Source organism: Bombina bombina, chromosome 4 (assembly GCF_027579735.1).
Source record: "Bombina bombina isolate aBomBom1 chromosome 4, aBomBom1.pri, whole genome shotgun sequence".
NCBI classification, from domain to species: Eukaryota; Metazoa; Chordata; class Amphibia; order Anura; family Bombinatoridae; genus Bombina; species Bombina bombina.
In genome coordinates this window covers 1,077,837,025-1,077,864,519 of record NC_069502.1, presented here as the reverse complement: position 1 = coordinate 1,077,864,519, position 27,495 = coordinate 1,077,837,025, and the positions used below count along the sequence as shown (strand labels likewise).

Genomic DNA, 27,495 nt, shown 5'->3' with positions numbered 1-27,495 from the left:
TAAGTGTAGGTAGGTGGCGGCGACATTGGGGGCGGCAGATTAGGGGTTAATAAGTGTAATGTAGGTGGCAGCAATGGTCGGAGGCGGCAGATTAGGGGTTAATAAGTGTAATGTACGTGGCGGCGATGTTGAGGGCAGCAGATTAGTGGTTAATAAGAGTAATGTAGGTGGCGGCGATGTCAGGGGCGTCAGATTAGGGGTTAATAAGTGTAATGTAGGTGGCGGCGATGTCAGGGGCGGAAGAATTAGGGGTGTTTAGACTCTGGGTTTATGTTAGGGGTGTTAGGTTTAAACATAAATTTAGGCCTTTTTTTTTTTAACTGGCTCTCCACCATTCGATGTCTATGGGGAAATCGTGCACGAGCACGTAAAAGCAGCTCACAGCGAGCCTGGTATTTGTGTGCGGTATGGAGCTCAACCGCTGCCATATTGCCCACAAATGCCAGGTTTTTGAAAACCTGTAATACCAGCAATGTTAAAGGTGAGCGGTGGGAAATAACTTGCAGGTTAGCAGCGAGGGCAGCCATAACGCAAAACTCGTAATCGGGCTGAGCGATTGTAAATTGTTTTAAGCACTGTTAACAAATTATCTTAACATTGTATTAAGTACATGGATCCATGTTTTTATGAATAGTGTATGTATAAGCTTTGTTGAATTGTACAGGCTCTGCAAATCCGTAGAATTTTACCCTCAACAATTTAATAAATGTATAAAATCATTTGAATATGACTATCCAATTATATCCAAATCAGACCCAGCCTCCGTTAAAGTTAGGCGCTTTGGCCACACTCCAAATTCTGACATCTGAAACAATTACAGAGGCTCCTAAAAAGGCTAATAAACTGAATAGAGTATTTGATGGCAAACCTAAATCTGTGGAGGCTTTTCCTGTTCCAGATTGCATGTCTGACATATTTCTCAGAATGGGAGAAGCCGGGTGTTCCTTTTAACCCATCTCCTGTGTTTTAAAAGATGTTTCCTGTGGCTGATTCAGTGCAAGATCTGTTGGCTCACTGTTCCTAGAGTAAAGGGTGCTATATCTACCTTAGCTAAGAGAAATATTCCTCTTGAGGATAGTTCCTCTTTTAGAGACCCTATGAATAAGAAACTGGATGGTTATTTAAGAAAAAATTTCTTCATCAGGTTTTGCAGTGGCAACCAGTTTCTAGTTTTTAGAATAGTTGCTGGTGCAGCTTCTTAATGGTGTGTGACTCATTGTCTGATTTAATTTCAGAGGAGACTACGATAGTATGAGATTCAGGATACGATCAAGGCTTTAAAGCTGGCTAATACTTTTATCTGTGATGCCAGTATGCAAGTGTCAGGCTGGGAGCCAAGATATCTAGTTTTGCGATACGAGCCCGCAGAGCCCTTTGGTTAAGGTTTTGTTCTGCGGATTGTGTCTTCCAAATCCAAGCTTCTAGGGTCGATTTAACATTGTGTGAGCAGACATGATCCGATAATTGAGGATCATGTCCGCTGCACATCGAATAAATGCTGACAGAATATGCTCTCGGCATTTATCATTGCAGCAGATCAGGGTGAACTGCTGGTGCAATACCGCCCCCTGCAGATTCATGCCACCTGTAGATTCCCCGAGCGCTAGCAAGGGGTGTCAATCAACCCGATCGTATTCGTCAATTCACGACCTCAGATCAGGCGGACAGGTAATGAAGCAGTGGTCTTCAGACTGCTGCTTCATAACTTGTGTTTCCTGGCAAGCCTTCAGGCTCGCCAGAAACATGGGGCATCAAGCTCCATTACGGATGCTTGATTAATATGCCCAAATGTCTCTACCTTTTTAAGGGTAAGAAATTATTTGGCCCAGGTCTGGCTGAGATAATTTTCACCGTTACTGGTGGGAAAGGAATTCTCTTACCACAGGATAAGATAGACCCCAGGGTCGTCAGACTTTAAATTTTCATCCCTTGCAAGATTTATTATAAATTATGGTGTTAATATCTTCATTGGTGCAGTTCTAGGGGTTTTTCTTGGAGTCAGGTGAGAATTTCCTGTATTCTGTCCTTTCTTTAGGAAGGCCTGGAGAAGGGCTTATCAGTTAGTACCCTAGGGTCAGATCTCGGCTCTGTCGATTCTTCTGCAGAAGCGTCTGGCAATTTTGCCAGATGTTCAATCTTTTTTCAGGCTTTGGTTAGAATCAGGCCTGTGTTTAGGTCAATTGCTCCTTCTTGGAGTCTTAAACTGGTTCTCAAAGTTCTGCAGCAGGCTCCATTTGAGCCTATGAGGCCTATGTATCAAAAGGTCTTGCGGACCTGATCCGACAGTAGTGCGGATCAGGTCCGCAAGACCTTGCTGAATGTGGTGAGAGCAATACGCTCTCCGTATTCAGCATTGCACCAGCAGCTCACAAGTGCTGCTGGTGCAAACGCCGCCCCCTGCAGACTCGCGGACCAATCGGCCGCCAGAAGCGGGGTTGTCAATCAATCCGATTGTACTCGATCAGGTTTGAATGTAGTCGATTCCTGTCTTAGACCGCTGCTTCATAAACTGCTGTTTCTGCCGACTCTCCAGAAACACGGGCCCCATAAGCTCCATACGGAGCTTGATAAATGGGCCTTGTTGCATTCTGTTGATATTGTTATTTTCCTTGAAGGTTTTGTTTCTGCTGGCTATTTATTTTGCCGTAGAGTTTCAGAGCTTTTGGCTCTAGAGTGTGGACTCTCCTTATCTTATTTTTTCATTCGGATAAGGCGGTCCTCAGTACTAAATTAGGATTCCTACCTTAGTCATCATTGCATACTTTTTTCAAATTTGACAAATTTGATGTTTTTTGCCTCAGCTGAGGCTTCTTTTGGAAAATTCTTCAAGCGGTGGTGCCTTCTGTTTAGGCTTGCCTGTCTTGTGTATACCTCCCTTCCATTCTGTGGATTCTAGCTTTGGTATTGGTTCCCACTTAGTAATTGAATGGATTTGTGGAATCTCCATGCCATTGGAAAGAAAAAATAATTTATGCTTACCTGATATAATTCTTTTCTTTCCTGGCATGGAGAGGTCCACGACCCGCCCCTTTATTTCAAGACGGCTTTTTGTAATTTTCTCAATTTTTAGGCACCTCTATACCCTTTTTGTCTTCTTCTCTTTCCATGATTCCTCGGCTGAATGAACTGGGGATTGTGGAAAGTGGGAGATACTTGAGGCTTTGCTGGGGTGTTCTTTGCCTCCACCTGGGGGCCAGGAGTTGACTTCCCACTAGTAATTGAATGGATTATTGGACTCTCCATGCCAGGAAAGAAAATAATTTATCAGGTAAGCATAAATTATATTTTTCTTCTATATGAAGAACATTGGAATGTAAAGTATTCATAACTACCTTTATATTTATTGCTTTATAGCTGTGGGTCTAATGTATATGAGTGATAGGTTAGCTATTTTTTTTTTTAAATAGCGATCCCCCATTGAAGTCTATGAGGCCAATTTATCATTGTGCGGGAGGACATGATCGGCTGTTGCATATCATGTCCATCGCACATCGATAAATGCCAACAGCATGCGCTGTCAGCATTTATCATTGCACAAGCATTTTTTGTGAAATGCTTGTGCAATGCCGGCCCTGCACATTCGCGGCCAATCAGCAGCTAGCAGGGAGAGGCAATCATTCTGATTGTATCCGACTGGGATGATTGCTGTCCGAAACCTCAGAGGTGGCGGAACCGAGTTAAGGAGCAGCGGTCTTATGACTGCTGCTTCTTAACTTATGTTTCCGGTTGCACCTGAGTGCTCGCGGGAACATGCTGCAGCATCATAAACCGGCCCTTATGTGAAGAACTTAACATGGTCCAGATATCTAATGTCCTGAAGTTACCAACCATTGGACTTTCACTATAGTGCTACTTTTTAACTTTCATTTTGTAATGCGTGTGGCTAACCCGTCAATTTTAAAATTTTACTTTGAGCGCAGGTTAGCGATTAAAATTGTTTATGGCACCAGCAATGCACTACTGGTAGCTGGCTAAACACATCTGGTGAACCAATGACAAGAGGGCATTTTATGTGCAGCCACCAATCAACAGCTAGCTCCCAGTAATGCACCGCTGCTCATTAAAGGGACAGTATACACCAATTTTGATATAACGTCATGTTATATATATTATTATTTTTATTATTAATTATTAATTTTTATGTTATTATTTATATACTATAAAAGAATTAATACACATATACTGATATAAAAATCTCCAGTATTAAACTGTTTAAAAAACTTACTTAGAAGCTCTCAAGTTAGTAGCTCTGTTGAAAAGGTAGTTGGAAAGCCCACCTGCAAGTGGAAAAAACATAATTTATGTAAGAACTTACATGATAAATTCATTTCTTTAATATTAGCAAGAGTCCATGAGCTAGTGACGTATGGGATATACATTCCTACCAGGAGGGGCAAAGTTTCCCAAACCTTAAAATGCCTATAAATACACCCCTCACCACACCCACAATTCAGTTAACGAATAGCCAAGAAGTGGGGTGATAAGAAAAAAGTGCGAAAGCATATAAAATAAGGAATTGGAATAATTGTGCTTTATACAAAAAAATCAAAACCACCACAAAAAAGGGCGGGCCTCATGGACTCTTGCTAATATGAAAGAAATGAATTTATCAGGTAAGTTTCTTACATAAATTATGTTTTCTTTCATGTAATTAGCAAGAGTCCATGAGCTAGTGACGTATGGGATAATGATTACCCAAGATGTGGATCTTTCCACTCAAGAGTCACTAGAGAGGGAGAGATAAAATAAAGACAGCCAATTCCTGCTGAAAATAATCCACACCCAGAATAAAATTTTAATGAAAAAACATAAGCAGAAGATTCAAACTGAAACCACTGCCTGAAGTACATTTCTACCAAAAACTGCTTCAGAAGAAGAAAACACATCAAAATGGTAGAATTTAGTCAAAGTATGCAAAGAGGACCAAGTTGCTGCTTTGCAAATCTGATCAACCGAAGCTTCATTCCTAAACGCCCAGGAAGTAGAAACTGACCTAGTAGAATGAGCTGTAATCCTTTGAGGCGGAGTGTTACCCGACTCAACATAGGCATTAAACTGAATTGTGGGTGTGGTGAGGGGTGTATTTATAGGCATTTTAAGGTTTGGGAAACTTTGCCCCTCCTGGTAGGAATGTATATCCCATACGTCACTAGCTCATGGACTCTTGCTAATTACATGAAAGAAATAGACACTCCCCCCCCCCTTCTTTTGCATATTAAAAGACCCTTTACACAAACAGAAGCAAGCTGGAGTAGATATCGGTCGGTAGTCTCCTAAAATGTGGGGCTTGGTTAGGAGTCTGAAAATCAGAGCAATGTTATTTAAAATAAGCAAAACTATACATTTAAAAAAAAATCATAAAAACTTTATGGGCTATATATATAGATCATCTACAAAACATGTATGCAAAGAAAAAAAATGAGTGTATAATGTCCCTTTAACCTACCAAGTTATGTTTTTCAATGATTGATACCAAGAAAACAAAGAAAATTAAATAGATGTAAATTGGAAAGTTGTTTAAAATCACACACTCTATTAATCATGAAACAAATTTGTGTTTCATGTACCTTTAATAAATATAGGCAATGTAGCATAATAGTTAGGGTGACCAAATTGTACACATATGAAAAATACATATATCAGGGCTGTTTATAGAAATGTTTTGTATAAGAACCCTGACATATGTATTTTTCATATGTGTCCCTTTTTAAAGCGGCAATATGGTCACCCTGATAATAGTATAATGTATGTATTTCATTAAATAAATAAATTATATATATATAGATGGATGTCATATTTTATATTATAGAGAGTAAAAAAACACACCTAAATGTACCTAAGAAATATTATCGTTCACTCTGGAGATCACTGACTTTGCATACATACTTGGTGTGAATTCCTATATTGAAACAGAACAGAAGTAGATTTTTTTTTTGCATGTTAGGTATAACTTAACCTTACGAGAAATATGGTATAAACAATAATGCATATAAATTGCTAGAATCTCTTAAGTCTCAAACATATTTTTGTCAAATTGGACCATAAGAAGTTAATCCTATTTATCCCATTCATACAGAATACCATAAGCTTCTAAGTGCCTTTGCTTAACAGTTATGTGATTGTCACTAAGACAGTGGAAGACGCAAGAATTTACACTTGCTGCGTTGCCAACATTATTTCAAGCCACTAGTTTAAAGGGATTGACCTTTGTGTTGTGTTGCATTTGTTGGAAATGGGAGAGACTGCAAAGCAGCTGAACGTACCTACGTTTTAATAAGGTGATAAGCCATGAAACAGCTGTGAATGATGGATTGGATTTCCTGTGTCTCAACAGCCAAATAAAAATATATAAATTCCTAAATATTTCTTGGCAGTCATTTTAGAATGATTTCTGAGATGTCGGATTCATTGTTTGATTCTTGGTTATTTTACTTAGAAAATACATTTTTAGCATTCATAAATATTTATACAAGTCACAATATAAAATGATATTTTTTTTGTTTTGTTTTTAAGTTAAAGAATGAATGCTACCTTAAAGAAACATGATACATATACCCTGTATTTATAGATTAAAAACAAGGATTAGTCTGACAATAATATGCAAATATCTATACACTCACTGGCCACTTTATTAGGTGCACCTTGCTAGTACCAGGTTGGACCCCCTTTTACCTTCAGAACTGCCTTAATTCTTCATGGCATAGATTCAACAAGGTGTTGGAAACATTACTCAGAGATTTTGGTCCATATTGACATGATAGCATCATGCTGTTGCTGCAGATTTGTCAGCTGCACATCCATGATGTGAATCTCCCGTTCAACAAAATCCCAAAGGTGCTCGATTGGATTGAGATCTGGTGAATGTGGAGGCCATTGAAGTACAGTGAACACATTGTCATGTTCAAGAAACCAGTTTGAGATAGTTTGAGCTTTGTGACATAGTGCATTATCCTTCTGGAAGTAGCCATCCAAGGATGGGTACACTGTAGTCATAAAGGGATGGACAGGGTCAGCAACAATACTCAGGTAGGCTGTGGCATTTGAACAATGTTCAATTGGTACTAAGGAGCCCAAAGTGTGCCAAGAAAATATCCCCCACACCATTACACCACTACCAGCCTGAAACATTGATACAAGGCAGAATGGATCCATGCTTTCATGTTGTTTATGTCAAATGCTGACCCTACCATCTGAATGTCACAGCTGAAATCGAGACTCATCAGACCAGGTAACATTTTTCCAATCTTCTATTGTCCAATTTTAGTAAGCCTGTGCAAATTGTAGCCTCAGTTTATTCTTGTTAGCTGACAGGAGTGGCACCCGGTGTGATCTTCTGCTGCTGTAGCCCATCTGCTTCAAGGTTCAACCTGTTGTGCATTCAGAGATGGTATTCTGCATACCTTGGTTGTAATGAGTGGTTATTTGAGTTACTGTTGCCTTTCTATCATCTCAAACCAGTCTGCCCAATTTTGTTCTGACCTCTGACATCAACAAGGCATTGTCGTCCACACAACTGCTGCTCACTGGATAATTTCTCTTTTTCAAACCATTCTCTGTAAACCCTAGAGATGGTTGTGCGTAAAAATCCCAGTAGATCAGCAGTTTTTTAAATACCGCCAAACTACTGAAAAATAGGTACTCATCGTTCCTGAAGTCCGACTGAGAAGGTCTTCTTCCAGGTGGTGAAGTCTTCTTGGAGGCGGTGATATCTTCTTCAAGCGCGGCGACCTCTTTTATCTTCATCCAGGATCAAGCCGGTGCGGAGCAGAGGTGACCACGGAGCCATCGAGCGTAGAGATCCTCTTCGTACGATCGTTGCTGCACACTGAAGATGAAATGCAAGATACCCGTTTAACCCTTTGAGTGCTAATGACGGCTCTGAGCCATCACAGAGTTTCCCACTCTGGTGCTAATGCCCGCTCAGAGCCGTCACTAGCCCTTTCCACTTTGAGGGAGATCTGGGCGATCGTGCCTGTAGATTGACAGATATCGCCGGAGGTTCCCGTTTTGCGTGGTGATGTCACGCGCAATAACGTGATGACGTCACTGCGCAACTTTATTTATACTTAACAATGTTAAGTATAGGAGCAGGGGGCATGCTGCTTAGAAGCCTGTATCTCAGGCATCTAAGCAGCTACAGACCCCCAAGACCCACCATTGGAAAGGTAATCGCCTAACAGTGGTCTGTTCAAAAAATAGAAAAAAACTTCTAAAATCTTAGCACCCAGGTGGGAAAGTGCTTAGCACTCAAAGGGTTAAATATGGGGTACCTTGCATTCATATTGGCTGAAAAATTCAAATCATCTAATAGGATTAGAGCTACTGAAATCCTATTAGTTGATTTGAATAGGATTTCAGTAGCTAAAAAAATTTTTTATTTTTTTTTAAATTAGTGTTTTAATGGGCTTGTAAAAGAGCGGAATGCCCTTTTAAGGGCAGTAAAAGAGCTGAATGCCCTTTCAAGGGCAATGTCCATACTTTTTTTAGTGATTTTTAGGGATTAGGTTTAATTTTTTTATTTTTGATAATTTGGTTTATTATTTTCTTTAATATTAGACTTTTTTTATTATTATCGGTTATTTGTAGAGCGCCAACAGATTCCGCAGCGCTATAAACAAAGGGGGAGTACAACAAAACAATTATAGGGTAGAGGGCCCTGCCAATAGTTGCACTGTTGTAGTCAGCTCTTAAGAAGGTGATCTACTAACAGCTGGACCATTAGGCTTACAAGCTAAGAGGGTTCAGGGGATTGCAGTGGAGGAGAGGAACTGGTATTAGGAAAGGTTAGCGTAGGTTGTATGCGTCCCTGAACAGTAGAGTCTTTAGGGAGCACTTGAAGCTTTTAAAACTAGAAGAGAGTCTTGTGGAGCGAGGCAGAGAGTTCCATAAGATGGGAGCCAGTCTGGAGAAGTCCTGTAAACGGGAGTGTGATGAGGTGACAAGAGAGGAGGAGAGTAGGGAGGTCATGAGCAGAGCGAAGGGGACGGGAGGGAGAGTATCTGGAGACAAGGTCGGAGATGTAGGGGGGAGCAGTGCAGTTGAGGGCTTTGTATGTCAGAGTGAGAGTTTTGTGTTTGATCCTAGAGGCAAGAGGAAGCCAGTGAAGGGATTGGCAGAGAGGCGCAGCAGATGAAGAGCGACGTGTAAGGAAGATGAGTCTGGCAGAGGCATTCATTATGGATTGTAAAGGAGCTAGGTGGCAGGTGGGGAGACCAGAGAGGACAGAGTTGCAGTAATCAAGGTGGGAAAGAATGAGAGAGTGGATTAAAATCTTAGTTGTGTCTTGTGTAAGGAAGTGTCTAATTTTAGAGATGTTTTTAAGGTGGAAGCGGCAGGCTTTAGCCAATGACTGAATGTGAGGAGTGAAGGAAAGATCTGAGTCGAATGTGATCCCGAGACATTGGGCGTGCGGGGTAGGGGTAATGATGGAGTTGTCGACAGTTATAGAGATATTGGGGGTGGAGATTTTGGAAGAAGGGGGGGAAAATTTTTTATAATAGTTTTTTTTATTTTTAAAGTAATGTTAGGTTTTTTATTTTAATTTTAATTTACTATTTTTTAATTTTAGGTAATTGGGGTTAATTTAGAGGGTGTTAGGTTAGGAGGCTTAGTAATTAAATTAGTTATTTGCATTGTAGGGGGTTGATGATTTTGGAATGAATAGATTATTTTGGTTTATTGCGATGTGGGGAGTTGGCGGTTTAGGGGTTAATAGCTTAATTAGTTACTTTGCGATGTGGGGAGATAGCGGATTAGGGGTTAATACTTTTATTAGGCATATTGCGATGTGGGGGTTGGCGGATTAAGGGTTAAACACTTTACTAGTTATTGCAGTGGGGGTGGTAGTTGACAGGTAGATAGATACTGCGCATGCGTTAGGTGTTTGTTAATACTTCCAGGGAGTTACGGTGCTCACATTTTCAGCGCAAGGCTTGCTGTACCTGCCTTTGTGTGAAAAATGCAGTGAAAATTGAGTAAAATTTCACCATTTTCACCGCGTAAGTCATTGCGCTGAATATGTGATACCGATTTGCAATGCGGTTCTATGTTAGTTTATGGGAGTAAAATTAGCGGGCAATGGGTGAAATATACGCGCCGCATTTATATGCAGCACCATATATGTGACTGCAATACCCAACAAAAAACTGTCAATGCCGGCTTTTGCCGGCGATGCCGCATATGTAATCTCGCCCCTAGTGAGCCAATCACAAGAGGCAAATGTGTGCAGGCACCAATCACCAGCTAGCACCCACTAGTGTAGGATATGTCACACAAAGATTAAATCAGCGCTTGAATCAATACCCAAATTAGTGCCCCAGTGAATTTACTCCCCTAAAATATAGTAAGCCTAATTCAATATATACCCCAAGCCCATAAATTCATGTAACAATAATATACACAGATATATAAAACAATACAAAATAAACTACTGATGAGGAGTCATAAAATATAAATAGAATCCATATAATGCATACACTATTAAAAAATGTCATAATAAAAATAGATATTAAAAGATAATAAATAAATAAAAAATGATACTTAGTCCATAAATGAGATAATAATTGGTTGAAAACCGGATGCAGCTCCTTTAAGTTTGGTATTTTGGTAAAAAAAAAGTTTTGGTAAAAAAGAAAAAGCGCAAATTAACATGCTCAGGAGTCCAACTAGAAATTGCAACCACAGGCACAAGTGTGTGGATATACAGGTGGCGCTGCACTGGAAACAACAAAAGGCAGCTCCGCTCAATGTCCCTTAATCAGCATCCGGATACGACCACACTGGAGTCCTGTGTAGGACTCAATAGGGCAGTCTCTATTGGATGATGCACCTGTCAATCAAATAGAGATCACTGAAATTTTCCCACAGAGGCAACCGGGGCACAGGATCGTTATTGGACAATATCCAGGAACGGACAGGTTTAAAAGGTGCACACACCTATGGACAAACATCCGCACTGTTGAAATCCTCCTTGAAGAAGTTTGACCATCATTGAATAAAACGCGTAGAGGTGCTAAGGGGAATACACCAGGTGACGTACTTCCGGTGTCTGTTCAAGTCACTGCCTACATAGGACTCTAGTGTGGTTGTATCCGGACGCTGATACAGGGACACTGTGCGGAGCTGCCGTTTGTTGTTTCCAGTGCAGCGCCACCTGTAAATAAACAAACTTGTGCCTGTGGTTGCAATTTCTAGTTGAACTACCAGAGGGGGATCTCCTGAGCATGTCAATGCTTATTTATGTGTAAGTAAGCATTTGTTAATTTGAATTTGTTATTAATAAATCACCTGAAACGGATTTGCGCTTTTTCTTTTTTACCAGAATAGTGTAGGATATGTATATATTCTGTTTGAACAATGGATACCAAGAGAACAAAGTATATTTGAAAATTGAAGTGAATTTAAAAGTGTCTTAAAATTACATTCTTTATCAGATTAATTGACTTTCCTATCCCTTTAATTTATTTGTGGAGGACTATCAGGAACAGATATAAAACATGGTTTCCCCTAACAGGGTTTACCCTCAGCCATTGTTTGCACGGTTAAGTATTTGGACACTTTATTGTCTGTTTTATATGTGTCCCTAATGTTCCTCATCAAAAGTGATTGGATAAGGGGAAACCTAGGTTTTAACATGGCATGCTTATTACTGCAAACCCAGAACGATTGGAAAGTGCATGATCAGAGTAAAATTACAGGAAAAGGGGAAATAAATAAAAATTTAAACATTTAAACATTTTTACTACACATACTTATGCTAAATTATTGCACTCCTAAAAATGGGCAAATTTGCAATAATACAATAATTAACCAACCATTACAAGTGGCTGGTTATTGCTACCGTGACCTCGCGGTAGCAATTAGCACTCAGAAAATTAACCAGTGATTGATCTCTGGTTAATTTTCTAAAAGTGCCCCAAATGCCCTCAAAATAGAGGGCATTGTAGTTTTTAATTAAAAAAAAAAAAGTAGCATATATTTTTTTAATTAAAAACAACTGCACTCGGCTGTTTTTGGGATCTAAAGTTGGTGGGAGTGCCTTTACATTGCGGTCTCTATGGGAACTCTATAAACATATTAACACATAAATATATATGTATATATTCATATAAATATATAATTTACAATGCTGTCTATCGCTGCGCTACTTACCCCCTTCACTGTGCAAGGTTCTGATGCCGTCTGTGACAGCATCAGAAAGAGGATAGAAGAGCTTGCATTCGCATTGCGTTTAACTTGTAATACCAGCCCACATTATTGTGCGCTGGTATTACAAAGTGGATCACTAATGATATTTACCGCTCCACTTGTAATCTGGCCCTTAATGTCCCTTTAAATGAGCCTGAAAAAATAATTGAGTAGCACAAGAAAAGATTCAACCCTCTCCCTTAAATAAGGTTGAGTTTCACTAGTGAGTGTTCCAGCAATTAACAGATTACAGGCGTTTTGAAAAATAAGGGTAGTATACTGCAGAGAGTTACATGAGTTAAAGTGAAGGTTCATTTTGATGAATTAGTTTCCAGTTTTTAATAAACCTATTAAAAACAAGGGCACTTTAATTCATCAAAATTGACATTTCACTGTTTTCTTAAAAATGTACCTTTTAATCCAGAATGCCACTCCAGCTATTCCCCCGGCCGTCGGAAGCCTCTGCAGACGTCAGAAATGACGAATCAGCCTTCCTCCAATCACAGCTTTCCTCCCGGGGGAATCTTGGCCTGATGCAACACTGTGATTGGAGGAAGCTGGATTCGTCATTTTGGACCCACGAAGACGGCTTGCGACGGGCGGAGGAACTGCTGGAGCAGCTGCCAGGATTAAAAGGTAAGTTTTTGAAGAAAACAGCGAAATGTCAATTTTGATGATTTAAAGTGCCCTTGTTTTTAATAGGTTTATTAAAAACCGGGCACTAATTCATCAAAATGGACCTTCACTTTAATTAAAATGAAGATAGTATACTATGCTGTTATAGTATTTTAGTAAAATAAGTCTTTGTGAATATTCATTGTACTGTGGTTTATGTGAAAATTCCTGTACAATGCCTTTAGAATACAGAGAATGCCCCTCGTTAGTATATACAAAGTTTCAGAGACACCTACTCTGCACTACAAACTTACTGGTCTCACAGACTCAGCCCCTAGCCTCCAGGTTCCAGAAACTATCTGGGAAATATTAGGAGGTTTACTAAACCTGTATTTCATTAAAATAAAAAAAAAACATTTTTTGTTTTACTTTTTGCAACAACAAAAAAAGGAATCAAATGTCTAACCAAATATTAGATACATTTTTAAATTAAACAAACTGCTGATTACAAGGAAGGGTGGCTTAATTCATTTTGAATGTTATGAGGTTACGTGGAGGACTTGAACATAAATATTTAGATCCAGATTTCCATACAAGCAACTCTCTCTTTTTTTTTTTTTTACTTACAATAATAAATGGTACAAATCTTGGCACTTTTGACTTGAAAGAAGATGAGATACCACCAGAAGGATCATTTTTCAGATGATAATCGCCTGGTCCTGGTCCATCTTTCTAATATAAAAATAGAAATAAATTGATAAAAATTACATTTTAATCATTTAATCTAATGTGACTATGGAACAAACACTATAAATAGTAAAATCAATATAGCTTAAGGAATTCAAACTGGTAAGGAAAGTATGATTAAATTAGTTTACTGTCGAATGCATAGAGTAGATTTACAGATGAATATAAATCTTGATTTGAATACAGAAAATAAAATATTGCCTTTGAGTGTATAAAGATTGCATATAAGAGGCCTATTATTAGAGACGATGCACAGATAATCAAGTAAGAGTTTTATTACATTTGCAAGGCAATAGTTTAAAGGGACATTAAACACTTTGAGATGGTAATATAAAATGATAAATTGTATATATAAAAACAAGTTTGCAATACACTTTCATTATTTATTTTGTCCCCTTTTCCAGTCATTCAATTCTGAAATTGTGAACTTTTCAGTTCCTGTTAAAAATAAAAGTGCAAAACCCTGTTATATTCCACACAGCCATTGGCTGCACACTCTAGTGACCTATTTAAAACTGCCCCTAATTGGCCACAGCAGAGAAGGTAACCTAAGTTACAACATGGCATATACTATTGTTTTATAGACACTAAAACTTATGGTGTCGGGGGTGTCCCTATTTAAAAAAGGCTAATGAAATTTTAAAAATATAAATCTTCATATTCTCCGACTAATCTTTTCTCTGAATGCATCATTCTATCTAGCATATATTTAGTGTTTTAAATCCCTTTTAACCTCTTAAGGACATATGACGGAATTTTTCCGTCATAAAACAATTGAGCAAACAGAAAGCTGTGTCCTTAAAGGGTTAAAGGGAAAATGTTATCTTATGAACAAGAAAGAACACAATTTAAAAATATTATTTTTTGCATGAAAAAAGGTTAAAGGGACAGTCAAAATGAAACTTTTAGGATTAGATAAAACATGCAACTTTAAACAACTTTCAATTCAATTTATATTATCAAATGTTCTTTGTTTACTTTGTATCCTTTGCTGAAAACTAAACCTAGGTGAGCTCAGGAGTGTGCACTTGTTTTAGCCTTTTAGCAGCAGCATTTAGAACAATGTTAATTACAATATTATACATAGTTGCAAGCACTGATCCCATAGAATACTAAAGACACACGCTCCTGAGCTCACATCAGTCTACCTTGGTTTACTCTCCAATAGAAAATACCAAGACAACTAAACAACTTTGATAATAGAAGTAAATTGGAAATCTGTTTAAAATATCATGAATTTGAATCTTGGCACAGCACTAAAAGAGTCATTCACCAATCTTCTATACATATTAGGTGCATGTAGAAGGGGTTACTGCTTCCCCCTAAGTTGTACAACAATACATAATCAATTCCACAGCTGAACAGAATTTCTTGATATAAAAGAAAAAATAAATACAAACTTACCGGTGAAATAAAAATAAAACCTAAGCTTACACTAATAAAACCTTTGCTAAAAATAAAAAACCTAACATTACTAAAAATAAAAAAACCTAAGATTGCTAAAAAATTAAAACTACAATACAAAAAATAATAAACACTTAAATTGCAAAAAAATTAAAAAAAACCTACCATTACAAAAAATAACAAACGAAATTATCCAAAAAAAATAAAAATTATTCCTATTCTAATCCCCGGTTTTTAAAAAAACAAACAAAAAAAAAACACCCCAAAATTAAAAAAACCTAATCTATAATAAACTACGAAGGGCCCTTAAAAGGGCATTTTGTAGGGCATTGCCCTAAAGTTAACAGCTCTTCTGCAAAACAATAAAAACAAATACCCCTAACATTACAAACCCCCACCCCCCAAACCCACAAAATAAAAATAAACCTAATTTACCCATTCCCCTAAAAAGGGCATTTGTATGGGCATTGCCCTTAAAAGGGCATTCAGCTCTTTTTCGGTCCATTAAAAATAAAAAAATGCCTAATCTAAAAAAATAAAAAAAATCCTATTACAAAAATTAACAAACAAAATCATTCAAAATAATAAAAAATATTCCTATTCTAATACCCCGTTTAAAAAAAAACAAAAAAACTAATCTATAATAAACTACCAATAGTCTTTAAAACGGCCTTTTGTAGGGCATTGTCCTTGTCCTAAAGTTAACAGCTCTTTTTCTAGAAAAAAATACAACACACAAACCCCCAAACATTACAACCCCCCACCCCCAAACCCACAAAATAAAAAACCTAACTAAAAAAACTAATCTACCCATTGCCCTGAAAAGGGCATTTGTATGGGCATTGTTCTTAAAAGTGCATTTAGCTCTTTTACTGCCCTTAAAAGGGCATTCAGTTCTTTTTTGACCCATTAAAATAAAAAAGCCCTAATCTAAAAAAAAAACACCCCAAAAAAACATTTTTTCTCTTTCAAATCAGCCAATAGGAATGAGGACTGCTTAAATCCTATTGGCTGTTTAAATCAGCCAATAGGATTTAAGCAGCTCCCATTCCTATTGGCTGATTAAAAATTTACAGCCAATAGGAATGCAACGGTACTCCAATATAAAATGGGAACCTTGCATTGAATCCTCAGTGTGCGGCGGACGATCTCATGAAGAGGACCTTCACATCGGACCGATGGACCTCCGCCTGGACCTCCGCCTGGACCTCCACTCATCCACTGACCGCTCTGCCTCCACTGGTATGAAGATAGAAGATGCCGGTCCCGCGATGGATACAGATGGAGCCACCTGGATGAAGATGCTTCGCCGCTGGGATGAAGATCTTTTGCCAGACTTCAGCAACTGTGTGTACTGATTTTCGGGTTAGTGTTAGGTATTCTTTTTATTTTTTTGGGGTGGTTTTTTTTTTAGATTAGGGCTTTTTTATTTTAATGGGCCGAAAAAGAGCTAAATGCCCTTTTAAGGGCAATGCCCATACAAACCTAGATTAGGTTTTTCTAGTTAGGTTTTTTTTATTTTGTGGGTTTGGGGGGGGATTTGTAATGTTCAGGGGTGTTTGTTTTTATTTGTTTGCAAAAGAGCTGTTAACTTTAGGGCAATGCCCTACAAAAGGCCCTTTTAAGGGCCCTTGGTAGTTTTTTTTTTTTAAACGGGGTATTAGAATAGGAATATTTTTTATTATTTTGGAAAATTTTGTTTGTTATTTTTTTGTAATGGTATTTTTTTTATTTTTTGTAATTTTAGTGTTTATTATTTTTTGTAATTGTAGTTTTAATTTTTTTAGCAATCTCAGATTTTTTATTTTTAGTAATGTTAGGTTTTATTAGTTTAAGCTTAGGTTTTATTTTTATTTCACAGGTAATTTTGTAATTATTTTAACTATGTAGTTAGTAAATAGTTATATTGTAGCTAGCTTACGTTTTATTTTTATTTCACAGGTAAGTTTGTATTTATTTTTAAAAAGGTAGTTAGTTAATAATTGTAACTTTAATTTGGGTCTTTTTTAATTATGTTAAAGTTAGGGGGTGTTAGGTTTAGGGGCTAATAGTTTAATTTAGGTTGTTGCAATGTGGAGGCCGTTGGTTTAGGGCTTAATAGGTTTAGTTACTGTTGGCGATGTTTGAGAATGGCGGTTTGGGGGTTAATAGGTTTATTTAGTGTTTCAGTTACTGTCGGATATGTCAGGGAACTGTGGTTTAGGGGTTAATAAGTTTAGTTAGTGTTGGCGATGTTTGGGAACTGTGGTTTAGGGGTTAATAGGTTTAGTTAGTGTCGGCGATGTCGGAGAACTGTGGTTTATGGGTTAATAGGTTTAGTTAGTGTTGGCGATGTCGGAGAACGGCAGTTTAGAGGTTAATAGGTTTATTTTGTGATTTAGTGTTGGCAATGTCGGGGAATGGCAGTTTAGGGGTTAATAGCTTTATATACTGATTTAGTTAGTGTCGGCGATGTGGGGAAACTGCGGTTTAGATTAGAACAATGAAAAATTCCGAATATGAATAAAGAATTTGACCCGAAAATTCAGAAACTGATTTATTAATTTTCAGAAATTTTTTGGGAGTTTATTTATGGTGCCGATTCGGAAATTCGGATGCATTCGAATCACTGAATAAGGCAAAATTCAGACGAAAACGAAATTCGGACGAAGCGAATCGCATATGTCTAAATTTTTCCTTTACAGCAGCTGAAGTATATCTGTTTACACAGCACTTACTTTGGTGAACTGAATATCTTCCTTTTTTACATAGAGATGCTCAGGTGATATTTTCTTGTCAACTTTTTACAGTTATGCTGCATCACTTTCAAGTGATTTAGCATATGAGTATTATGTCCCTTTAAACATAGGTAAAGACCTGCTCTGACACCATCAGTCTTGCAAACAGGAGCACCAGTGATTTCCTGTTCAAAATCTGTAAGCTTATGCATGGGTTAAGCACATATTGTAGATAGAATGAGTAATGCAAAATGTATATGTATTAATTAATTTACAGCATATCTTTTTAAGAACAGAATTTTTCTTTAATAATAAAAAGCAATACTAAAAGCACATAGTATTTTAACCCTTTAACGACGATGACGTACCGATGACGTACCGATGACGTACAGGGTACGTCCTACAAAAAATGGTTATTAACACCCAACGACGTATCCTGTACGTCATCAGGGGTTTCAAGTGGTGGAAGCGATCCTGATCGCTTCCAGCCACTTTCATGTTATTGCAGTGATGCTTAGATATTGAGGCATCCTACAATAAAAAAAAATAGGCATCTGATGTCCTTTCTGCATCGGCCAGCAATGGTGCCGATCGTGGTGGGTGGGAGCCATTGCAGGCAGGCGGGTGGGCTGCCATCGCTGGACGATATTCAGCAGAGGGGTAGCGGGTAAGAATGCTACACTATGAGACAAACTGTGAGGGAGAGAGGAGGGGGGGGGGAAATTGTATTTAAGGGATCTGGGAGGGGGTGGGGGTAGGTTATTGAGGGGGGGCAGCTACACTACAGAAAAATTGTGTTTTTTATTTTTATTTAAAAAATAAAAGCTAATTATATGGTAAACTGGGTACGGGTAGTACCCAAGATGGCTGCAAATAGGTAGAGGGGGGAGGGTTAGAGAGCTGTTTGGGGGGGGATCAGGGAGGTTGGGGGCTAAGGGGGGATCCTACAAGGCAGAATATATATTTAAAAAAAAAAGCCAGTACTTAAGATTGCGGGGACAATTGTGTGGTGGGGGAGGGAAGAGAGCTGTTTGGGAGGGATCAGGGGGTGGGATATGTCAGGTGGGAGGCTGATCTCTGCACCAAAGCTAAAATTAACCCTACAAGCTCCCTACAAGCTACCTAATTAACCCCAAAGTCATATACGCCAAAGCCATATATGTCTACTATTTCTGAACAAAGAGGATCCCAAAGAAGCATTTACCACCATTTGTGCCATAATTGCACAAGCTGTTTGTAAATAATTTCAGTGTGAAACCTAAAGTTTGTGAAAAAGTGAAAAAACATTTTTATTTGATCGCATTTGGCGGTGAAATGGTGGCATGGAATATACCAAAATGGACCTAGATCAATACTTTAAGTTGTCTACTACACTAAAGCTAAAATTAACCCTACAAGCGCCCTAATGAACCCCTTCACTGCTGGGCATAATACAAGTGTGGTGCGCAGCAGCATTTAGCTGCTTTCTAATTACCAAAAAGCAACGCCAAAGCTATATATGTCTGCTATTTCTGAACAAAGGGGATCCCAGAGAAGCATTTACAACCATTTGTGCCATAATTGCACAAGTGTTTTGTAAATAATTTCAGTGAGAAACCTAACGTTTGTGAAAATGAACAATTATTTTTATTTTATCGCATTTGGCGGTGAAATGGTGGCATGAAATATACCAAAATGGGTCGAGATCAATACTTTGGGTTGTCTACTAAAAAATAATATATACATGTCAAGGAATATTCAGGTATTCCTGACAGATATCAGTGTTCCAATGTAACTATTGCTAATTTTGAAAAAAAAAATATTTGGAAATAGCAAAGTGCTACTTGTATTTATTGCCCTATAACTTGCAAAAAGAAAATGTAAACATTGGGTATTTCTATACTCAGAACAAAATTAAGAAACTATTTAGCATGGGTGTTTTTTGGTGGTTGTAGATGTGTAACAGATTTTGGGGGTCAAAGTTAAAACAAGTGGGTTTTTTTTTTTTCAATTTTTCATCATATTTTATATATTTTTTATAGTAAATTATAAGATACAATGAAAATAATGGTATCTTTAGAAAGTCCATTTAATGGCGAGAAAAATGGTATATAATATGTGTAGGTTCAGTAAATGAGTAAGAGGAAAATTACAGCTAAACACAAACACCGCAGAAATGTAAAAATAGCACTGGTCCCAAACGGTCAGAAAAGTGAAAAGTGCTGTGGTCACTAAGGGGTTAAACAGATAATATCACTGTCAGGTGGAGAAGTTATTAATTGTTCAAAATAGTAGTCCCGTGTGATTATCTAAATCTATTTCAGATGTAAAAGGTTGAAGCATACACTGAAAATACAATTTCCTCTTCAGTTTCTATTTCAATAGAAGAAATAAAAAATAATAATAATAAAAAGCATTAGCATTCATCTTGAACTCATTACTTTGGGGAATCCAACTGCCTTTGCAACTATGAAAGGCTCAATTTAATGTTCTATCAGAAGAAAACAATTTTCTGCTACTGCTACTTGAATAAAAAGCTTAGCTGCTTAGATGAGTTTTGTGTTACTATAGTCAAGTTTCAAGAGCTTTAACATTAAAACAAAATAAAAGTAAAAAAAAAAAAGTTTTATAGTTTTTCAAATTAAGGTTTAGGTTAAACTTAAACCTATCAGTTAATTTATTTATCTATTTCTTCTTCTGCTTCTTTTAAACTTATAGGGATTTTTTTTCCTGTCCCTACAATAAACTGAAAAACAAAAGTTATATCTCTGCCATGTCTTTTGCAGAATTTGTTGGAGCTTGATAAATTATTGATAATAATATCAATATTTAAGGGTTTGAGATAAATCTACTACAATGTATCACGTAGTCCGGTGAAATAAAGCTATTTCATCACTAAAAATAGAACTAACTATTCAAATTCCAGCTCCACACATGTCTTTTCTCTGTTGAGAATCAATTATTTCCTAAAGGTCGTTTTAGGATCTGAAGTGGCTATAGCCAAGGAAACCTGTGTTTTTTTTGTTCCTTGGGATGACAACTCAATATTATAGAGAGGATTCCTAGTTATACTTCTGGTGCCAAGAGATAACCATGTGGGTAAGAGTGAGGAGTAAGCAGGCATTTAGTAGACTCTTCTGGTATGATACAGAAGAAATACAGCATTAGGACACCCTATATTTGGTCCACATTGTATCAAAGCCTCACTATTAGTATGTGGGTTAAGACTCCATACCAAGAATAATGGCTTAAAGGGACACTGAACCCCAAAAAAATTATTTTGTGATTCAGATAGAGCATGCAATATTAAGCAACTTTCTAATTTACTCCTATTATCACTTTTTCTTCATTCTCTTTGTATCTTTATTTGAAATGCAAGAATGTAAGTTTAGATGCCGGCCCATTTTTGGCGAACAACCTGGGTTGTTCTTGTTGATTGGTGGATAAATGCACCCACTAATAAACAAGTGCTGTCCATGGTTCTGAACCAAAAAAAACCTTAGATGCCTTCTTTTTCAAATAAAGATAGCAAGAGTACAAAGAAAAATTGATCATAGGAGTAAATTAGAAAGTTGCTTAAAATTGCATGCTCTATATGAATCACGAAATTTGGGTTCAGTGTCCCTTTAATCCTGGTTTCGTAAAGATCCCAGCACAGACTTGTAAAATAAGTTACTTCTTTTTTAGAATATTCCTAGTCCTCATAACTGCTAAATTTAAATAAAAACTGAAGACCACAGAGGTGGACTGATTATCCACAGGGTCCCTAGGCAAAAGGAGTCCAGGGTCACGCTTCACCCACCCTCCATGTTTTGCTGCAGCTGCTGCACCAAATTATACTGAGCCCAGAGATCTGCCCCTGCCACACTAGCATTGTTGTATTACTGAATTTGATATTTTTCGCACCTTTTACAAACAATATTTTAATATGTTAACAAAATATAAAAAAAAACTTGCACCAAAGAAGATATAACAATTTTCTTACTATACATACTTAACAGACATAACATAATAACAATACTGCAAAGAGTAATGCCAAAGAAAAAAATGTTCAAAAATATAAAAGTCAGAATGTTTTTGTATGCAATTCACAACTGAACACTATTATCTTTGGTTAATTGTAGAATAAATATTGCATATGATAACAGGAAAAAACTATAATAATCATCAAAGCAGCACTAATCTATTTGGAGGGAAATGTAGGCTGGCTGCATCATATTTTTTCATTTTTTTTTTATTATTATTATTATTATTATTATTATTATTATTTTGATTAGGATTTCAACATGTACATAAGATTTGATATTTTGAGTGGTACAGATGATCAAATTTGGTTAATATTTACATGAGTGTATGTTTTAGGGGTTTCACCTAATACAGTGGAGTAATATTTTAAACACTGTTATCCTTCAAGTACTCACTGGAAAAGAATAGTGCTTTTATATAGCATGTAAATATATAAATGTAAAAACTAATGGGGGTTACAAATCCAGGGAGCCACATCTCTCAAATCATAGTTCTTGCTCCTACATTTTTGGATTAAAATTTTCAAATTTGTCAACACACACACAGCAGTGATTGACATATTTATATAAAAGTAAGAGAGGACAGCTACTAGTCAATCTTAGTCAAGGTTTGTATTTAGTAATTTATGTAGAAGAAACCCCTAAAAAGCAAAATGTTAGAGCACTGACTCCCTGGATTTATAAAGCCCTATCATAAAGAATCAGTCTTAAAAAATACACATTTTTCCTTAAAACTACGAACAATAAATATACAGTAACTCTTCACCACCTATTTTATGGATTGTAGTAAGCACTGTAAATACATTTCCAACTACAATAAATATAACTGATTGCTAAGATTTATGTTTAGGCGATGTCTTGACAAGCTCAGGATAAGGGATGGTCGAATGTGTTAATATTCTAATTCGAATGTTAGAACGAATGTTACTGTATAAATTCGATTTACATAAGAACAAATATTCTTAAAAATTCTATAATCGAATGTTATTTACAGTTTTTGAATGTCACTTTCAATTTCGAATGTTCATAATTAGATTGAATGTCCACATTCGAAATTTCAATTTTTTTAAATTGATACATAATAGATACAAATATATCAATTTGAATGTTTCTATTTCGAATATTGCATAATTCTAATATTACATTTAAAGAAAGCATTAAAAATACTATTACAAATATATACATTTTAATTTTTCGAATTCGAATATTGCATAATTCAAATCGAATATTACATTTAAAGAAAGCATTTGAAATACTATTAAAAATATACAAATTTTTCTAATTCGAATATTGCATAATTCATATCAAATATTTAGATAAATTCAAATAGAATATTACATTTAAAATGAGAAATACTATTACATTAAACATTTTTAGAATGTTGTACAAACATTCGAAATTCAAAACGAACAAACGTATTAAAATTCGTTTAATTTTTAGAATGTTGTGAAAAATTCGCCCATCCCTACTCAGGAACCAAAAGAAACATTTTAGGACCACCTAGATGTGTAAAGCCCTGATATTAATAATCAGTATAAAAAATAATATTTCTGGGATCGTTGAAGATTTAGGTGGATGTCCAACCTATGTAAATATAGGGTTAGATTCCTATAACCCAAAGAGGGAAAGAAAAGTGGAGTTACAATGCCACCAACCCACTGTGTGAGAGGCAAGATGCCCTAATCAACTATATTAGGCAGACAACTTAGGGACATTATTGGCTAGATTACAAGTGGAGGACAAATATTTGCGCTCTGGTTTTCGCAATCGTTTGCGCGCAGGTTAACTTGCGCTTGTATTATGAGTTTAGCGTAAGCGCAATCAAGTAAGTGCAATTGCAATTTATGCTAGAATGATTACCAAAACTTCCGAGCTCTGGTTCACTGTTTTGCGAAACAAAGAAGGATCACAAAACACATAAAAATACATTACAATGTACAGTTACACTCATAATAACACCATGTAATAAAAAATATTCAAAAAAGAATTTGCAAAGGGCTTTAACATAGCGATACATACATATATATTGTCTAAAGATGGATATGTATATATATACAGTATATATATATATATACTGTATATATATATATATATACTGTATATATATATATATATACGTATGTGCACATATGTATTTATGTATTTATATGTGTATATATGTATTTACAAGCATATATACACATATAAACACATACGTACATATGTATACACATATATATATATATATATATATATATATATATATATAAGTGCATTGGAGCCCTTTGTAGTTAAGTAGATAAAAAACATGTAAAAGCATATTTATGTAGTATTCATATTTAATGAAGTGTTATACTGTGTATTTACTGTAAATATTTCCCATTCCAATGTTCTGCACATACACCTAGATTACAAGTTGAGCGTTCGTGTTTTAGCCTGTAACGCTACGTCAGTCCCGCACTCATAAAAATGAAGTTTTTTCATGGGACTTCCATAGCGCAGCCTTTACGAGTTTTGCGTTCAGGCTAATAAGCTTACGTTGCAGCCTATACAGGCAAGATCCGTACTGCCATCTGAGAGCAGTAGTTATGAGTTTTACACAACAAAACTGTTACATAAAACTCATAACTAAAGTGTTACAAAGTGCACTAAACACCAATAAACTACCTATTAACCCCTAAACCGAGGCCCTTCCGCATAGCAAATAGTATATTAAAGTTATTAACCCCTGACCTTTGGCGGTAGAATACGCGCCAGGTGCCCCAGCAGCCGTGGGGGGAATATCGCAACCAGCAGAAACATCACTGGAGGAACTCATACAGCGCTGTTGAAATCTAGCGCTACAGACTACTATACGGTGTGGTGAACCTCACGAAGACCATCTCGCAGAGAGGTCACACACAGAAGAGGATATCAAAAGGCAGTCCCCCCCTCCCACCGGTGCTGCGTGAGGGGGGTAGACAGCCTAAAAATAACACAGGAGGCATCACCGGAATTTTGGTCAAGTTACCGGCTTTTCTGCCGCCCAGAGATACAGAACACCTTCTTCTCAATTAGGTCCTCTGCGGCACACATACCTGTCAAAGGCCATCGAGCGTGTACGCAGAGAAGGCGGAGGCAAGGCAACGCACGGCCGGACTGACGGAGAACTGGCTGCTTACCGCACTGGAGTAAAGGCTGCAGCTTGAAGGAAGGCTGTTATCCCGGATCCGTGTTAAGCTGCTGTGAAGAGCTGCTTTTTTTTCTCACCTGTGCAGCCCTCACTTTTTTCCAAGGAGCCGGCTCCCATACTGGGGAGGCACAAGGTATCGCTTCTGACCTGGCCCTGAACAGCGTTGAAGTAGGCGGGTAATTGATTTTGCATGACCCTGAGAAACTACAACTACACCACACGGAACTTGAGGAACTAAAAGATAAGTACTGCTTACTATCATTATTGCAATAGCTCCCCTAGTCTGAACCCAACGCTTATTAACTTACATTTGACTTTGCCCTAAACAAGCTTGCTAAAGACTGTTCTACACTAACAGAGCTTACTCTTAATTGGTGTGTTTTTTTCACACATCGGACAGGACGCACTTATTGCTAAGAAATGACTTGCAGATGTTGGGGGCTTAAAACTCTGTTCTCATAGCACCTGAAGCTTTGGGGAATACCTGGACACATTAACTGGAGCTAAGGGAATTGCATGTAAACAACCTAAAGCTATTTGAGTTGAAAGCATTAATTCTTTCTGGTAATGGTTACCAATGTACTAACGGCTTTAGAGAAAGTATTTTTTGAAATATAAGGCTGATTAACTTGGTTGTAAACTTGCTATAAATAATACGCTACAGTTTGCTTTATACTAACTTGACCTGGTTATAGTTTGCATGCCCCAATAGGCATACTGCATTAATAGCTTGCAACTAAAAGGACAGCACACAGCTTATACTAACAGCTTTTTACTAATGTCCATTGCATGTTGAATAACCTCAAGACACTTATATACTTGAAAAGTTATTACATAATGCTATTTTACAAGGGGGCACTAATATTGCATGGTATAAAAGTGAAAATTGTAAAGGCAACAATCTAAATAAGTTGCAAAGGTATCCACTTGTAAAACCCACTACACTTTAATTAAAAAGTATCTAGTTCCCATACTCCCAAGAGGTGCTAGCCCTGTCACCTCTTGCAAGCTGTACACACAAGATTATCTACAAGTAAAAATGTATTTGTAAATAAAAAAGAGTTAGGGCTATTGTCTAGATCTGAACCTTTATGAAGAGCGTCAATAAGCAAAGAGGCTAATTATTAGGTTTAAGACCAGGCACTGAGTTACTTTTACAAGCAGAGGGACCATATAATTGAACTTCAGAAAAAAAAATAGAAAAAAAAAAAGAAAAAAAAAAATTATTGATCTCTGGGTTTGTGAACCCTTGGCTTTAACACTGTTTTTTTTTTAGACACTGGTCATTTGAGGGGTTCTCCCCTCCCTCCTCCCCCCCCCTTTTTTTTTTCCCTCACTTCCCTTCACAGACAATTCCCCACCTCACTTCCCCACAAACACTCACTCTCACGTCCTATTCTTTTCCCCCTTCTTTCTTCCCCCACTCTTTCTCTTTCCCCCTCCCCCCTTTTTTTTTTTTTTTTCTTTTTCTTTCCTCCTCCCTTCTTCACTGATTGTTGCACAAACTACTCCCCCTTTTTTTAGTACTTATCTATGGATACATTTTTAAACCCACCCACACACACTAAAAATTTCTCACCAACCATGGCTTCCAGACCCAGAGACAAGAGGAATACAAATTCAATTGAAACCACAGCTGAATTACACTCAGAATTAGACCCCGTCACAAAATCAAAAGAGGCTATTAACTCACAAATAATTGTAAAATATATCTTAGAAGCTCTGAACCCCAAATTTGAATCACTTAGAATGGAAATAAAGCAAGATCTGCACACACTATCTATGGAAGTTAAGCAATTTTCAATAAGGATTCAAGAAGTAGAGCAAAGGGTGTCTGACCTTGAAGATCACTCGGTCACAAATGATACCAAACTACAGGCACATTCTTCAACTCTCAAGGCCCTTCAGAATAAGATCGAGGACCTAGAAAATAGATCTCGAAGAAATAACATTAGAATAATTGGGGTCCCAGAAACCTTTCAGAGCACAGATCTAGTCCAGTTTGCAGCTGAAGTTTTACCTCAACTCTTAAAGATTCCCCAAGAAACTTTGCCCCTAATGGTTGAGCGAGCTCACAGATTGGGGAGACTTCCCCTATCAAACGGTGACAGATTGAGGTCTAGACCTATAATCGTGAAATACTTGAATTTTCAGGATAAGATCAAGGTCATGCAATTTTCTCGCAAGAATGCTCCTATCTTTTTAGATGGGAACAAAATTTTAGTGTTTCAAGATTTTGCCTATGAAACCTCCCTGAAAAGAAGGGAGCTCTCCCCAATCTGTGGCCGGATGATTAAGGAAGGTTTCACTGCAACGGTTATTTACCCAGCTAGGTTGAAAGTAGAATTTCAGGGCCAGATATATCTCTTTGACACTGCCTCAGAGGCAGAAAAGTTTTTTGTAGGAAAAATTGCCAAGTAATTTGAGTTACTGGTTTAATTGTCTGGTAGACTAAATCTGAATTGTTTGATGATATTGTTAATATATAACTGTGACTTGTACTCGGTGGCTTCCACTATTTTTACTAGTACTCGTCAGGCGTTAGTATCGAATAAGCATTGTCATGTAGATGACTGGCGCGGGGAGAACACTAGGGGAGAGGGGAGGCTCTCCCCCCCCTTTTTTTTTTTTTTTTTTTTTCTCTTTCTCTCTCTTCTCTCTCCATCTCTTT

General features: G+C 37.2%; 1 protein-coding gene across 1 annotated transcript in view; it reads right to left on the bottom strand.

Moving 5' to 3' along the window:
- STPG4 (sperm-tail PG-rich repeat containing 4) overlaps positions 1 to 27,495 on the bottom strand; it is a 99,346-nt gene that overhangs the window by 30,768 nt on the left and 41,083 nt on the right. The window contains exon 6 of the mRNA XM_053709347.1: positions 13,429 to 13,533. Within this exon, the coding sequence (XP_053565322.1) occupies positions 13,429 to 13,533 (105 nt within the window). The remainder of the gene's footprint in view (positions 1 to 13,428; positions 13,534 to 27,495) is intronic.